The 16,979-nt window shown below is 46.5% G+C and overlaps 1 protein-coding gene across 1 annotated transcript in view; it reads left to right on the forward strand.

Annotated features, from left to right (window-relative positions):
• The window catches only part of ANKH (ANKH inorganic pyrophosphate transport regulator), a 136,506-nt gene that overhangs the window by 78,303 nt on the left and 41,224 nt on the right, over positions 1 to 16,979 (forward strand). The window contains exons 2-4 of the mRNA XM_042997407.1: positions 2,502 to 2,718; positions 9,635 to 9,753; positions 12,910 to 12,993. Coding sequence (XP_042853341.1) covers positions 2,502 to 2,718; positions 9,635 to 9,753; positions 12,910 to 12,993 — 420 coding nt within the window. The remainder of the gene's footprint in view (positions 1 to 2,501; positions 2,719 to 9,634; positions 9,754 to 12,909; positions 12,994 to 16,979) is intronic.

Below are 16,979 nucleotides of genomic sequence, written 5' to 3' on the forward strand. Positions count from 1 at the left end.
GATTTGTTATCAAGGAACTTCTTGATTTTTAATTTGCGTTAGGGTATTAAAGTATTACATCAGCTTTGCTAGAAGGGAAATTTCTTCTAAGGAAGGCATCAGGGCAGGTATGTTCCACAAAGGCTAAGAAGGTTTTTATGGAAAATTTTAAGGTATTATTGGGGGGAAAAAAGGAAAAGAGGATTAGGCATATAATTGGAAACAGGTTTCAAAAACTAGCTTATATGATACCAACCTTGTCAGAAGAATGACACTGAATTCCTACAGCAAATAGATACTTTTCTTCTAGATTTTTCTAAAACTATTTTACACATTGGTATTTTCCTATAAATACTTTTTTTTTTTTTTTTTTGCTAACAGTGCTTTGCATAGAATGTTCAAGTATATGATGATGGATACGTGTCATATATGTGTGTGTGTGTGTGTGTGTGTGTGTGTGTGTGTGTGTGTGTGTGTGTGTATACAGCATTAGACAAATATATTTGTCAAAACCCCTAGCATGTACCGCCCAAGAGTGAACTCTAATGTAAACTATGGGCTTTGAGTGATAATGATGCATCGTTAGAGGTTCATGGATGGCAAAAATGCACCACACTGGCACAGGATGATACATTCTGCTCCATTTTGCTGTGAGCTTAAAACTGCTCTAAAAAATAAAGTCTACTGTTCTGTGCTGAGCTCAGCCTGTCGACAGTAATGCCAGGGGCTAGAAATGCCTTGAAGGCACTCACCTGGGTCCCAGTGAACCTCCTCTCCCCCTTCGAAAATCGGCATTACTACTGGGCCCACCCTTGTGGATCTTATTATGATTGCCAGACGCCCTTGAGCAACAACCACCAGGAAACCTTGAAAATATAAAGGTTTATGACTTACAAGACCCGGAAATTGCACAGCACACCTGAGGCTATCCAGTGAGGTTGAGATGTTGTGGGGGGGGAGAGGGGGAGCGTGCCCGCATCCGTGGGCCTGGGATTCTGCTTTTATTGGGGTCAAGCGAGGGGATCCAGGGTTTCACGGGCTTATTCTTAATTGGTGAATTTAAGACATAAGAGCAGGAATTTAAAGCATCGTGAAGAGAAATGACAAGTGGCCCAAATGGTCAGTTATGAAATCAACCAGGATCTCTGAAACAGAAGAGCCTTAGTGGTGGGGAAGGTGGTCTGGTTCTTTATCTATTCCTGTGGCTGGCAATGTGTTTATTCACGATAGTTTTCTTGGAAGTGGACGATGCCTCTTTGAAAGAGCTGTCTGGGCAATCGAAGCTTACTGTGCATGCTTTTACTACATCTGTTTCTATATGTATAAAACTACACAGCTGACTCTCCTGCTTAACATTTCCTGTTCCTAAAGAGCAGGTGATGTCCTGGTGACATTTTTAAAAAATGTTCTCTCCACCTAGGGACGCCTGGGTGCCTCAGTCAGGTGAGCATCGGACTTGGGCTCAGGTCATGATCTCACGGATCGTGTGTTTGAGCCCCACATCGGGCCCTGTGCTGATAGCTCAGAGCCCGAAACCTTCTTCAGATTCTGTGTCTCCCTCTCTCTCTGCCCCATCCCCATTTGTATGCGTGCTCTCTCTCTCTTCTCTCTCAAAAATAAAGAGGTACACATTTAAAAATAAATAAGTAATAAATAAACAATAAAAAATTCTCCCCACCTAGACATCCATTCCCAGCATCCCTGGTGTAATTTGTCTAGCAGGTGGGAAAGTAAGTTTGGAAATGCCATGCTGACAAGGCCACTGGTACCTCAGAGGGTCCATCATGGAGGATGGTTAACATGATCAGAATATTCTGTGACCACAACTTCTTGAGCAAGCAATATCCAAAACCAGGGTATTTGGTTTAAAGGTTTTCTTATATTTGTTTGCACAGAGTTCAGGAACACATTCCAAGCTCAAATACAATAAGAATCGGGTAAATAGCATCCATCAAGGATATAATCTGTTCCTTCAATACTTTTGTTCATAACATAGAATTCGCCCTGTTCAAGGAAGGATACCTCCATAACACGTAGACGGTTTTTCAGGTTATGGGTGCACATGCACGCATGCGTGGTCACGCACACACGGGCATGCGCACACACCCCTTCCTTAAAGAAAAAAAGAAACCATCGCCCACCCCGCTACAAAGTGGCTGACTCATTTCCAGAATGCCTGTCGCCGTCATTGAGATTCAGCCTACAAGTAAAATGTAACCTGTTGAGGTTTTGCCAAAACTTCTTAGAATCATCTTCTGATACTAACATAAAAAGCTTATTGGGTTTTTCTCTCCGACTTTAACCCCACCGGGCAGGGATCTCCCCTACAAGAAGGTATTTCAAACCAAAGCTAATAGAGATGAAAATGAAAACTAATAACCGTGATCAAATTACAGTGAGGTTTACCCCGTAAGCTGCTTAGCGTTTCTATAGAAACGTATCTGCCAAGTTTCGTCTTGGAAGTATGATTCCTGGGAGATGGGACCACATCTCTAACGTGGGTTGTCTTCCCCCCTCCACAGGCCTTGAACCGGGGCATTGCTGCTGTTAAGGAAGATGCGGTGGAAATGCTGGCCAGCTACGGGCTGGCGTACTCACTCATGAAGTTCTTCACGGGTCCCATGAGTGACTTTAAAAACGTGGGCCTGGTGTTTGTGAACAGCAAGCGAGACAGGACCAAGGCTGTCCTGTGCATGGTCGTGGCCGGTGCCATCGCCGCTGTCTTCCACACCCTGATAGGTAAGGCTGCCGACCGCCCTGTCGTCTGTTGTTCCTTTCCATCGATTCGAACATTCGCGATTTCTTTGGCAATTACCAAACATTTGTCATGAAAAGTTTCAAGGGCTGAAAGGAATGGAGTTTGTGTTCCTAGCGCAAGAAACGAAAATGTGTTTTCTCTGGGAAGCCCTCGTTGTAATAATTCCTTGACTCCCAAACCCTGGGTCGGAGAGCAGGTCATTTCCGTCAGTTCAACTAAATGGCCTGTGCTTCCTGAGAGAGACACGTTACTACACAGACTCAGTCTTCAACAGAAAAATAGAACGGTTGTTATGTAGGATTAATGCTCATCGGCAGTGAGAACAAATGAGATTGTTGAACGTATTAAAATTAACTTATTTGAGGACCTCGTTATTCTATCATATTCAAAGACAAGACTAAATACTGTGGCATAACATTCTTTCCATGAAGAAAGGCCGCATCATACATATAGCAGCTAGCATGCAGGTTTCACCGAGACCTCGGAAAAGCACTTGCTTGGGAGGCCGAGTCCTGCTTCTGCCTTCTTGGTGGTGATAAAATTCTCAGAGCATGACTTCCGAGCTCCTCTTCGACTTTTAAAACAGCTCAGCTTAGGAGGCATAAAAATTGAGTGGCACCTGTATTGAGCCCCGTTGCATAAAACCCGTGAATAACAGCTCGTAAACCCATTGTGTGCCTTCAAAACAGCGCTGGCTCCATGAGAATCATGAATGTCAGTGGTGAATAAAGGAGCCAGAAGATTAACCCAAACCCTTCACCTTGTATTCAGATGGCAGCTAATGTTTACTTACATGACTGTGAAAGTAAAGGGTGGGAGGCCTTTTGGGTTTTCCTTCTGAATGTAGCCCAGAGGCTGGTGCTGAGAGCAGCGTGAGACAATGAGAAGGTGCTGCTAGGGGCCGGGTTCAGCCAAAGTGTTGGTATTGACCGTTTAATTTGGGCTGGGGGCTTCAGGGCCTGGGGTTGGGCGGAGGAGATGCTCTTTTTCCTTCAGCTCAGGCCCTGAATACTAATTCGTGGACTGTGCTTTGAAGAAAGCTTCGGCAGCTAGATTTGATCTGGACCATTTTCCAAGATGGCGTATGCCTTTGAGAAAATTCCATACAGGAAATGAGTAGGTCTAGGGGCACCTGGGTCTGCTGAGCATCCGACTCTCGATTTCGGGTCAGGTTATGATCTCACAGTTCATGAGTGGAGTTCGAGCCCCACGTCGGGCTCTGCGCTGACGGTGTGGAGCCTGCTTGGGACTCTCTCCCTCTCTACCTGCCCCTCTCTGCTTCCTAAAATAAAAACAAGCAAGACAGAGAAAAATAAATAGGTCTAGATAAATTTTTGCTTCAGTGGGTAAATCAGTTCCCTTTTGCTACCAGTTTTTATTTGGGTTTCTGAATAACCCTAACATTCCCAATTTTTGTCATAGCTAAACAAGACTTCGGTACTAAAAGCTAATTACTAGCCGTCAGTGGTCATGGAAGAAAAAAAGCTGAATGTTCTGTGTTATCGAAACTGTTATGAGGAACAAGGGATCATTGACATAAAAATCAGCCTCATTTTTCAAATGCAACCTAAAATTTTCAATTTTAAAATCGATAAAAATCTTAGATTTGAATCAGAATGGTTCCACAACCCAGATGTATTTAACGATTGTTTTGCGTAGACACTTGGAATTTTGTTGGACCGACAGACTTCGAAGTCTAGAGGATCCACCCGCCCAGGAGTTCGAGTCTATTCTGTGTGCCCCAGAGCCTGGCTCTAGATCTCCACATTGCAGAAGGCTTGGGAGTATTTCTAGCTTCTTTGTTAGAAGTTGCCAATAAGTGTCTCATTTTAGCTAAATTGTAGCCACTATTGTTGTCATGGGCTCATGGATGAGACATCACTTTTTTAAATTGCAGGGCGTGGGATTTGCCACACCAAACCTTAATTTAGGCCAGTGGTCAGGGTGTAGGTGTTTTCCACCTCCCCCTCTTAATTAATCTATAAAAGAGAGGAAAACTTGCTGACCGTGTATTTGGGTTCATTGGAGTCCTAGTTAATTTCACGTGCATGAAGTTAGATTTGCCTGACCTCCTAATTCCCACCGACAGAGACACCACTGCTGTGGATGTTTTATTTCCTTACACATCTATTCTCAACAGTGCCCTGGAAGGCGTCTTGCGTGTTCCAGCCTGGGCAGTCAGCAGAGCTCAGGGGAACAAGTTCCTATGCTCCTACGGGGAGCAATTGAAGTAACTTCTAGAGTGGTTCCATTTGTCAGTCTTCCCCTCTCGGCAAGCTTCTCCATTATTCATGGATTATAGACCAGCCCTGTGAAGGTAAAAGGGTACGACTTGATATAATTTAAACCAACAAGGGTGCTAGAAATGGACAGTTTCAGCACAGTCACGAAGTGTATCACGATGTAACAAACCACCCCAATACTCAGTGACTCAAAACACAGCATTTATTCTTGGCTCACCAGACCATGGGCCATCTGGGTGGTTCTTTTGGACTTGGTGGCTCATGCCTTTGTGGTCAGTGGAGAGTCAGGGGGAGGCTCTGCTGATCTTGGTGGGCTCACTGGGGGACGTCAGCCAATAGTAGGCTGGTCCAGATGGCCTCTGATGGGACAGCTGAGCTCTCTTCCACCAGCCTGTGGCAATACCCCAAGTGAGAAGATAGAGACCCACAAGGCCTTTTGAGGCCAAGAATTGGAAGGGGCACCATCACGGCCCCTGCGCGTGACTGGCCAAGGCAAATCCCAGGCCAGCCCACGTTCAAAGGGGTAGGGAATATAGACTCCAACTTTTCACGGGAGGAACTACAAAATCACATAGCAGATAAGGGATATAAGGAGGAGAGAAGAATCAGGGACATTTTGCCATCAGTCTCCCCCAAACACTTCTTTGGGACATGGTGGATTCATGCATTTATTCAATCAACATGTATTGAACACCTACAGTGGGCTAGATCCTGGGCATTCAGATATGAATAAGGCGTGTTCTTTAGAGAGAAGCAAGATATCGTACAGTAAATTATTACAAATTCCACTCCGCGGAGTCTTGATACCAATGAGATAGAATTCATGTTCTTGTGTTAAGATTTCACATTTACTTTACTGACTTTATGCATGGGTTTATGATACATCTCTAAGGCCTGAGCAGTGTTTTGTACCTCCCACGCCCAAATCTTTGCACAGTGCAGATTGTAGAGGGCTGTGTCCTATGTCCCTGTTCCAGCCCCCACGTAGGTAACCAGCCTCTTCACAGTGGAGTTAGCTGGCATAGTGCCTGATGCATATGTCATTCACCCATATGTGTTGAGGTGACTTAAATACTGGCCATACAAGCACACACTTTGAAATGATTCATTAGAAGCACAGGGGTCAAGTTACCTGCCCTGTGAAAAGCCTAGTAAATAGAGAACCTAGCAACCTAATCAGTACAAGTAAGACTTTTAAGCATGGGAACTTGGGAATTTGAATGAGAATAAGGGTTCTCAAATTTGCCTCTTGGAAATACACATATTGTCCTGTTACTTGATTGGGAGGAGGGCTGTCTCCTCAGTTCCCATGGGAAAATCTAGGTATATAGACTTGTTTGGATTAATATTAATATTTCGTGGCATTTTGCAACAAGTGCTAGTTAAGTCCTGGATGAATAAGCTTGAAGAGCCACTGATTCTCGACAGGGGTCCATCACGCTGGTGGGCCGAGGGCGGGAGAGCTAGGGATCTGAATGACCCTTCTGGTTTCTTCTTGTTTGGGTGGGGTCAGAAGCTGCCTGCCTATAAAAGGGCCAAGGCCAAGTCCTTCTGCTGCAGTCACCCCATGAAATCTGTTTACATCTCTTCAAAAGCCTTGTTGAATTCTTCCTTTTAATGTTCTGCTCTTCATCAGGAGAATGAGCTGTTTCAGAACCATCCAGGTAGGGCAGTTTATAGAAGCTGAGGGGTAGGCCAGCCTGGTAATTATGGACTCTATGCAAAGCACTTGAAACAAATTACCCCCAGCGGACAACTCCAGCCAGGAACAGCTCAGGGACACGGGAGGGAGGGAGGGGGAATTGGGTGAAAAACAGCTGCTGGGATTTTATATTCCCAACTCACAGGGTGGAAACAACAGCCTTTGTAGTTACAATCAGACTCTTCTCTGTGTGGAGGAGGAGGAGGAGGAGAGGTAAGAAGTAGCTGAAGGAGAAGTAAAAAGAAGCCAAAGGGGCCTCCAGCCCCTAGGTCCCAAAGTCCCCGGGAGCCTGGAGGCCGGGAGGAGTCCAGCACCAGCTGCCGGCTGAGAAAAGCAAGGGAGTGGGAGGGGCAGAGAGGCCTGGTCCTGGCAGAGGCAGAAAGCCTGGCAACTGAGCTCACCACCCAGCCGTCCTTCTGTCCACTCTCCATTGTCCTGCATCAAGGCTCTATTTTTGATATTTTCGTTGAAGGAGTCTATTAGGGGGGCGCTTGGGTGGCCCAGTCTGTGAAGGGTCCGAGCCCAGCTCAGGTCACGATCTCAGAGTTCATGGGTTCGATCCCCGCATCTGACTCCATGCCGACGGCGCAGAACCTGCTTGGGATCTTCTCCCTTTCTTTGTCCCTCCCTCATTCTCTCTCTCTCAAAAATAAATAAACATTATAAATTACAAAATAAATAAATATCTAATAGATACCTTTAGATCAACGTACAGAAGGTGGAGAAGCTGATTTATATTGATCTCTGCCCCCGGGGCCTCCTCCCAAGTGCTCAAACTCACAGGTCCCAGGGAGGAAAAGAATTCTGGCTCCCGTTTTCCTGGAGGCCGCCCGTGTGACTCTGCTAGGGCCGTCCTAACAATGCAGCACCGATCGGGAGGCCAAGCCACAGAAACGCACGGTCTCCCAGTTCACGAGGCTGCACGATGAAGCCGGCAGTACGGTTGCTCCCTTCTGGGACTCTCTCCTGGCCTCCGTGGTTTGAGGGCAACCTGGGGCTTCCTGCGGCTGCACCCCCATCTCCAGCTTCACGTCTGTGTGGCGCTCTCCCTGTGCGCGTCCACCTCTGGGTGCAAATTTCCCCTTTTTAGAAGGGCCCCAGGCATACTGCGTTGGGAGCCCCCCCTGCTCCCATGTGACCTCATCTTACCAAATTATATCTGCGGTGACCCTGTTGCCAATGAGGTCCCGTTCTGCCGTCCTGGGGAGGAGACTCCACATACGAATTCAAGGGGACACGCAGCTCTGCCTGGCACCCCGCCCCTCTGGATCTCGGCCTTCCCCGGTTTCAGAGTCCAGTCAAGTGCACTCTGGCATTGTCTGTGGGCTCTAACCTTTACCCCAGAATGTCAGCCCCGTGAGCTATTCATAGCCGCCCGGCGCCTGCCGCTGGCACTGCATTGCTCTGCTCACCCAGCCCAGCTGTCCTCACCCGCCAGGAGGGGACACTGCAGGCAGAAGATAGCCGCCTCCTTCCCTCTTTGTCCCACCTTCCCGAGTCTTTTCTCTTTCTGCCCCTGGACACCTGCCTCTCGGAATGCCCTCTTACTGCCTCAGTGTCTCTGCTGGCCCCACCATGCTCCACACCTGACGTGTTTGCTCACCTGGCAGCTCACCAGTTGGTTTTCACCTCTGACCCGCCCCCCCCTTGGAGGGTTTCAACCTCTCCTCCTGCGCTGCACCCCCCCCCCTCGTCCCACCTTGCACTCCGGATGTCTTGACCATCCCACCCCCCTACCCCTTAAAATCACTTACGTGCACCTCTCCCCGCTCTGGGACTCCCATTTGCACATCTGAACATCCTCGATATCGTCCCAAAGACCTGGCTGACTTCAAAATTCCCGTGATTCAAGCCTCATCCTGAAAAAGGATGGAGGGCTATTTGTTAACGATCAGCTTCTTCTTCTTATCAGTTAATATGGTTATAAGTCATCGCCCAAACTTTGAAGGGGGGGAGGGATCTTACTATTTCACGTAAAATGAGACTCTGTCTGCATTCTATCTCCTTTCTGATTTCACAGCAGCTTCTGTACTTGTCCATATGCATTAATATTCATATTTTTTAATGAAAACAGCAGGAAGACTGTTATTAAAGCACCATGTAAAATACAATGAAAAACACAATTAGTATCTTCCTCTATAGTCTAAACATGTATCAATAAGGTAAACACAGCTTACTAATTTATTTAATCTTTGCTAACAACCCCTGTCAGAATGCCTAGCCAATACATTCAAAAGACCTTTCTCTTTCTTCCTTTATGTCTATTTGGCAGCTGTGAATTCATTCAGCCAGTATTGGCTCGGTGCCCACATGCTCCTCCCAAAGGATGAAACAAAAAGAATGGCAAGCCGTGAAAAGCTAGGTTTACATTTTTTGTTGAAGAGGCATATTCACAACTGGGCATTTTCTCTTAGTAAATAAGTACCACTATATAAACACGTAGCCTCCGAGCAATCCATCATGCATCCGAATATAGGTGAATATAATGCTTACACAGTATTAAAATAACAGAAACAACCTAAATGTGTACTAATAGGAGACTGAGTAAGTTGATGCTAAGTAAACCTCAAAAAGGAACTCATTGCAACCACCTAAGTATGGAAGCGTATCATGGAAAGCTGTTCATGGTTTACAAAAGAGTATATATATAGTATGATCTCATTTTTATGTGAAAACACACATGCATAGCCCACACACATGCCCACCACACACACCCATAAAAGAACTGGGCAGTTGGAATCCAGAGCCTTAACCGTGACCCCCCCTCTGGGTAGGGGGATGAGATTGTAGACGTTTTTGTTTTGTTTTTTTCCTCGTTGCTTATCTGCATTTTATAATTTTTCTACAGAAAAACAAATCTTCCATTTGACGTTGTTTGGCATCTTCAAGATGAAAAGCTTGCAAAGGTAACTTTTTCTAACATTGCCATGTGTCTTTTTTGGCCCCTTGCAGCTTATAGTGACTTAGGTTACTACATTATCAATAAACTGCACCATGTGGACGAGTCCGTGGGGAACAAAACGAGAAGGGCCTTCCTGTATCTTGCTGCCTTCCCTTTTATGGATGCCATGGTGAGTAATCCATCGTTGGCGCTTTTTAAAAAATAACTATGGTGTACGTAACATACAATTTACCATTTTAGCCGTTCTCACGTCTACGGTCCGATGGCATGAGGTAACTTCACATTGCCGTGAACCTCCAGAGCTCCTATTGTCTCGTGAAACTGACTCTGTCCCCATTAGACCCTAACTTCCCATCCTCGCGTCCCCTCAGCCCCTAGCACCACTGTCCTACCGTCTGTGTGGATCGGACCATTCCAGGGATTTCATACGAGTGGACTGAGACAGTGTGGCTGTCACCTAACTTCTCATGTCTTCAGGGCTCACCCACGTCGTAGCGCATGTCACAATGTCCTTTACAAGGACCGCGTTTTGTTCATCCATTCATCCATCAGTGGACACCTGGGTCGCTGTTTTGATAGTGCTGTTGTGAACGTGGATGTACAAGTACCTCTTTGAGTTTTCTGCTTTAATCCTTTTGGGTATATAGTCAGAAGTGAAATTGACGGATTATGTAATAATTCTATTCTTAATTTTTGAGGGACCCTCATACTGATTTCTATATCAGCTCTACCATTTTACATCCCCGCCAGCCGTGTAGAACGGTTCCAGTGGACCGTTGACTTTTAACCAGTGCATCCTGTCCGTTTGTTTTATTATGAGAATTGTCTGTATTTGTCAGAAGTTCTGGCAGGAGGCCAGAGAGCCTACTTGAAAATTTGATTTAACTATAAAGATCTTTTCTGATATATTCAGGATCAAAGGATCAGGACAGCTTTCTGATAAACTTACCATTGGTGTGGCTTAACCACCCAAATCTTTTTAGAATAAGAATCTCTTGAATATATTGGTAGGATTTCATTACTTTAATAGCCAGCTTTATACATTACTAAGGGCAGCTCCCTTCCATAGATTAAATCCTTTGTCATGATACTAAAGAGTGCTCAGAGAATGCTTTTTTTCTATTCCTCTGTAGTACAGGTATAAAAGAGACTTAGCCAAAAAAAAAAAAAAAAAAAAAAGATATATCTATACATAGATATAGATATCTCCAATAATATTCAATGATGGAAAATAAACCCCTTCTTTGGGCTCCATTTTAAATTACTTTTAGGAGGAGACTTAAAAATATTAATATGGGGAAAATATGTTAATATGGGGCACCTGGGTGCCTCAGTGGTTTGAGCGTCCCACTCTTGATTTCGGCTCAGGTCATGATCCCAAGGTCGTGGGGTCAAGCCCCATGCCAGTGTCCGTGCTGAGCACGGAACCTGCTTGGGATTCTCTTTCTTTCTCTCTCTAAAATAATGTATATGTTAATCTGTACAATTTGTCACCACCCTTCACCCCAAGTTTTATGTAGTGTAGACGCATGAGGTGAGTGGGCATCTGCCTGGAGGCGAGGCCACCGCCCCACATCCTTGGCGAGATGACACAAGGCCAGTTGCCCGTGGTCTTTCTTCTCGAGTGTTATCAGAAGTGTCAAACTGCCTGTGGTTAGGTTACTGACGCAGCCTCACTGAATGGCTGCCCGCCTTCCACCGGTTGGCACAGTAACCTTAAATCCTGAACTCACAGTTTCAACACAGAGGCCCTGATGCCCAGTTGGTGTCACATCCGTTTAGGTGCAAGGATCTGGGCATTGGAACACTGGTACCTGGATTTTCTTTTCCTTACTTATTCCCAAATAAGAAATTTAAGACACATTACCCCTGCCCACCCCCCCCCCAAAAAAAAGAAAGAAAGAAAGAAAGAAAAAAGGCACGGGGCGGGATTTCCTAGAACCAGATTCCCCATGGTGTCCACGCAGGCCTAAGGAGGCACCACAGTGCTTGAAGTCAGAGAACTGAATGATGTGACCTCTATCACATCCGAAGTAAAAGCCCAGCTTCCCAGACAGGATCTGTGATACTGCTCTAATGCCCACCCACCATCTGTATGGGGACGCTGTAAACACGTAGAAGAATTACGGTTATACAGTGACTTCAGGGACTCGGGACTAAAAGCGAATCACAGACTCTTACGTGCCCCGTGTTCCATTTTCCTTCAGGTGTATTTATTTGCCACGAGAGAGTTTCTAAAAGTCAGTATGACACCAGAGCATTGGTGATCAACACCCTTTGCTTCTGTGTTTCGTTTATCAACTGCCCCCAAAGACCCAGCAGTAGGAGGCTGCTAATGAAAGAACAAAATTGTGAGCACTTACAAAGAGCCAGGTGATCTCTCCCCAAGCTCCTCCCCCCACACACCCATACCTGCACCGTGGCCCTGGTATATTGGTTGGAGAGATAACATTTGAAAGCCACAAAGCTTACCATCCAGATGGCTTTGGTCAACAGAGATAGCCCACAAGCCACTATTTGCAAACGTTATCGACGGTTTGCATTTCTTTCCACGTCTGGCACCTCGGGACCTGTGAGCTGAGGGAGGATGAGCTGCTCTGTGGAGCCCCGACACAGACCTAGGGGAATAAATTGTATTTGTCCGATTGTGTTTAGTTCACATGAAATGTGATTTCTATGTCAGTCCGCATCGGCCTTTACAGGTTAGAGGGATCATCTTTCAACAGATCCTGTCTTGAACTCCCGGCCTCCAAACTCACCTTTCCCTGGGCTTTCCGTGGTCTGCTCCCCGCAGAGGACCTTCCTCGTAATTGCCCTCAAAAGCAAGGTGTCAGATCAGATCCTGCCCTGGCTTGAAAAGAAGGAAGAAGAGCCCTCATTAGAGCCCTAATCAGCTGATGAGAGCCCATAATGACTGTAATAACTTAGAACCAACCTGGAGCCCTCATTATAACATGCTTCGTGTAAGGAGAACGCTTCTGCCTTGGCACTCCGACCGCCCCAGAGAGGGAGAGACGGCGTTTCCTCCGCTCCTGGTAGCCACCCAGCTTTCCTGCCAGGCATGCGGACCTAATGAGTACACTGGCCTGCATATAATCTGTCCTAAATAAATACCGTGCAGTCACGGATGCCACTTAAAAAAATCTTGTGTGCACCTAGCCATCAGGCCAAGTTCCAGTCATTTGACCAACTGAAAATTTGTCCTGTGCTCCTAAGGTGTCGGGGGGTACAAAGTCTATTTCAGGAACTCCCAGGAAATCATAACGACCAGAAGTGAGCCAGTGCTGACAGCGTCTCTCACGCCCAATCCTTTTCTTTCCGGCAGGCATGGACCCACGCTGGCATCCTCCTGAAACACAAATACAGTTTCCTGGTGGGATGTGCCTCGATCTCAGACGTCATAGCTCAGGTAAGTGTGGTCCGTGTGCCGCTCAGAGCCTCTCTCTGGCGAGTGACAGAACCCACCCGTGCCTCACTTACATTCATTCACCCTGCCATGCATTCCGACTTTCCTCAGATCAAACGTGGACTTCGGCAAAGGTTTGTCAAAGTAGAGAGAAAGCGAAGCCGTTTGCAGTGTCATCATCCTGCTGGCTGGAGGGTGGTAGGAATTTAAAGTCAGCGGCAGAGGTTTGGGCTCGCACGAGAAACAGCCGTCAGGTCCCAGCTAGTACATGTTTGGCGGTCAGAGGGTCACTGTGCACTTGGCCGGACGCACACTTGGCCCTCTGTGTGGCCCAACAGTACATGGTCTGTCCCTCGGTCCCAGAGGGAGCTCTTAGGAATTGCTCTTATGCCACCCAGGGCTGCCATTCACACGTCATTCGCCCACATTTGAAAAGAGCCAGGAAGTTGGACCCATGCTGCACGCTTCCTGTTGAATCCAGGCCCCTGGGGTCTGGCACCAACCCTGATTTTCCATTTTCCTTCCCTTCCTCTGCCACCGGGGATACTGCCCGAAACATTTCAGCAGGAAATTAGATCTAATTCCTATAATCTATAAATTAGGCATAGTTCCTGCAATCAGGGGTTTGGGAGAACAAGGTCTTCACAGAGGAGAGGGATGGACTGATTTCTTAAACTCTTCTCCCAATTCCCAGTTCCATTCTGGGAATGTTTCTAGGCATCTCTGCCTGGTTTCTTCCCGTCATACATGCTAGTCTTTTAGCCACCTTTGTGAAATAATCTACTGTCAGACCGTGAGTACCTCCCTAAAGACCAACAATTCCATTTCCAGATTAATTGCGTTTACTCCGTGGATCACTATTAAAAGTAATTTATGTTATTCCTATGAACGCTCTGTGTGTGTGTGTGTGTGTGTGTGTGTGTATGTGTGTGTTTGCGCACACATGTGCACGCCCGAACACTGGCTAACATCATTCCTTGATGTGTCTTTGTTAATTTTCTTTGTGAGTTATTGGAGATTTTTGTCCGGAGCTTACTTTTATTTAACTCGTCCTCGGAGACATGAACTAAACTGCCTTACTCACTCTAATCACTTAATTTGAAATAAAGGAAAGACTTCTCACGGGCAGCAAGTCGCATCAGCAACTCCCTGAGTATTTTGAGATGCGTGTTTTCTGAAGGGCAAACAAACAAATAGAAAAGCTGGACTTTGCCTACGATAAATATAGTAGGCATCTAAGGATGGAAGAGAACACTATATCCCTGAAAAATGCTTAGCTGAGCACGCCCACGGCCATTTTCCTTCTCGGTTTGAAACCTAGTCCTGGCCGATGCCTGCTGGGAGGGCTCGCAAATGCAGAATAAACGTATCTGGTTAGTAAGATGGGAACTGGATTCAGATGCCATCTGGCCCCCGGCTATTCCTGGTGAAGTAGTTATTTTAAATCTTGTAGTTTGAACGCCCGAGGGAATAAGTGCAATTTTTGTTCCTAAGTCTTTTATTACCCCGGCCTGCACCCCCAGCTTTATTCTTCTTGCTCCTTGAAAGCATTTAACTATCGGATTTGGCAATGAGTAAATAGATCTTAGGCAAAGTCCTTTGAAATACCACCTTAGCATAGGTATATAGCATGCAGTTACCAATGGTAAAATGAACATAGTTTATAACATCTTGAATTTCAGTGGCAACTCTCATTTTTAAAAATTTGACTAAGCTAATTGGTGTCTCATCATAGGACAAGAAAGCTCTCGGTGTGGTTCACGCAGGCAATGCTTTTCTGTGCCACTATTACTCTCAATGGTGCTATTATGTTCTAGTAAATGCCAAAGGGTTTATGAAAAATACTGCTGTCTCTGTTATATTTCACAATCACCCGGTCAATATTTGCTCAGTATCAAAATGAGAATTCTCCTGGGGTTGTCAGACCTTACTCGGGCCTCCTGTCCTAGCCCTTGCCTTCTGAAGTTGGCTGAGGGCCCCAGGATGGGAGGCCAAGATCCTAGCCCAGTAATGATGCGGCACTACTGTAAATCCCCTTGCCTCCTGCCTTTTCATCTCAGCCTTCTGGCAAGATCCCACTCCTGAACCACCCTGTGATGCACCTGTCACCACCTGCGTGCAGGTAGCAAGTGCTCCTGCACAAAGTTCAAACAGCGGATGGGGCTCCTGGGTGGCTCAGTCGGTTAGGTGTCTGACCTCCGCTCAGGTCTTGATCTCACCACGCGTGAGTTCGAGCCCCGCGTCGGGCTCTGTGCTGATGGCTCAGAGCCTGGAGCCTGCTTCGGATTCTGTGTCTTCCTCTCTCTCTGCCCCTCCCCCACTGGTGCTCTGTCTCTCAGAAATAAATAAACGTTAAGAAAAATTAAAACAATAATAATAATAATAATAATAATAATAATGAAGAAAGTTCCACAATGGGACCGACTAATCAAACCACGGATCCCTAGTCTCCTCACTCACCTCAGCTGACTCCAGTAACTAACTCAGAGGCTTCCGTACCCTCCTCACTCTCCCTGTAGACGAGCTCTCTCCCCACTTCTCTGAGAAAATTGAAGCAACCAAATTCTTCAACTTCCGGCCACCAAACCTACAAGCCTACCTTCACACTCCGGCATCACTTCCGTTTTCCGCCATTTTCGAAGAGGTGTCCCTTCTCTGTGGTCCAGAACCACTTCTTCCGCCTGTGCCTTGGATTCCGTGCTTTCTCAAGAACTTCATTCAGTTTATCAGTGACCCCTTCTGTCTCCCCTGGGTCATTTCTCTTAACGTGTAACATTTGAAGACAAGGACAATTAGAAGATTTTTCTGGCTCTCATGTACCTCTCTAGCTACAATCCTCTGTCTTCATCACTTCACAGCCAGACTTTTTGCAAGAGTGGTTTTCACCCACTGTCTCCATTTTTTTTTTTTTTACTTCTCTTTTATTCTTTTACCGACTCCAGGTGGACTTCCACCCCCGTCAACCCACCCAAGTAGTTCTTGCTAATGACCTTCATGTCACTTAACCCAGTGGACGTGCCCTGTCAACTTCTCAGACATCCCTTCACTCCGTTGACTGCTCCTTCCTGCACAAAACGTTCCTTCCCACTGGTACTCAGCACCACAGTCCTGGTCTGTCTCCTCCTTCTGAAGGCCCACCTCCTCTACTGCTGTGAACATGTGGACCTTTCTCAGCATCTTTCTCTCTGTCTCCTCGCTCTGTTCTGTTCTGTTGGAGAAACATCTAATTCATGCCCGCCTTCCAGATTGGATACCACATATCTGTAGCCAGACCCTCTCCTCTGAGCTCCAGACAACATATCTAAATGTCCCTGTGGTAACTCCATTCAGCTCCTACAAAGCCACCCCAAGCTCGAACTCCTGTCTTCTCTATCAGACATTTCGGTTTTACGCCAATCAGTGGCACGCATCATCTGGTCAGAAACCCTGAACCATCCTACGAGCGCCCTGTTCACCATCAAGCCTTTTTTGATTTTTTCCTAGATATTTCTTTTATTTTAAAAAAGTTTATTTATCTTGAGAGAGAACACGAGCAGGAGAGGGCAGAGAGAGAGAATCGCAAGCAGCTCCACACTGTCAGCGAAGAGCCCGACATGGGGCTTGAACCCATAAACTGTGAGATCACGACCTGAGCTGAAATCAAGAGTCAGACACTTAACCAACTGGGCAGGCTCCCCAGTTGTAGATGTTTCTTTTATCCGCCCTCCTCTCCCCATCTCTGCCTCCCCTCCCACCCGGATGTCTCCTCTCTTGCCTCTGCCTCTGCTCTGACCCACCTCCTCCCTTCCCCACTGCCACCCCTGTAATCCGTTCTTTTACCTCATCCCCTGCTTGGAAGCTGCTCCTGATGGGGTCACCTGAGTGGCTCAGTCGGTTAAGCATCTAACTCTCGAATTCGGCTCAGGTCACGGTCACGGGATGGAGCCCCGTGTCAGGCTCCACACTGAGTGAGTAAGGAGCCTGCTTGGGATTCTCTCTCTTCCTCTCCT

This window comes from Panthera tigris, chromosome A1 (assembly GCF_018350195.1).
Source record: "Panthera tigris isolate Pti1 chromosome A1, P.tigris_Pti1_mat1.1, whole genome shotgun sequence".
Lineage (NCBI taxonomy): Eukaryota > Metazoa > Chordata > Mammalia > Carnivora > Felidae > Panthera > Panthera tigris.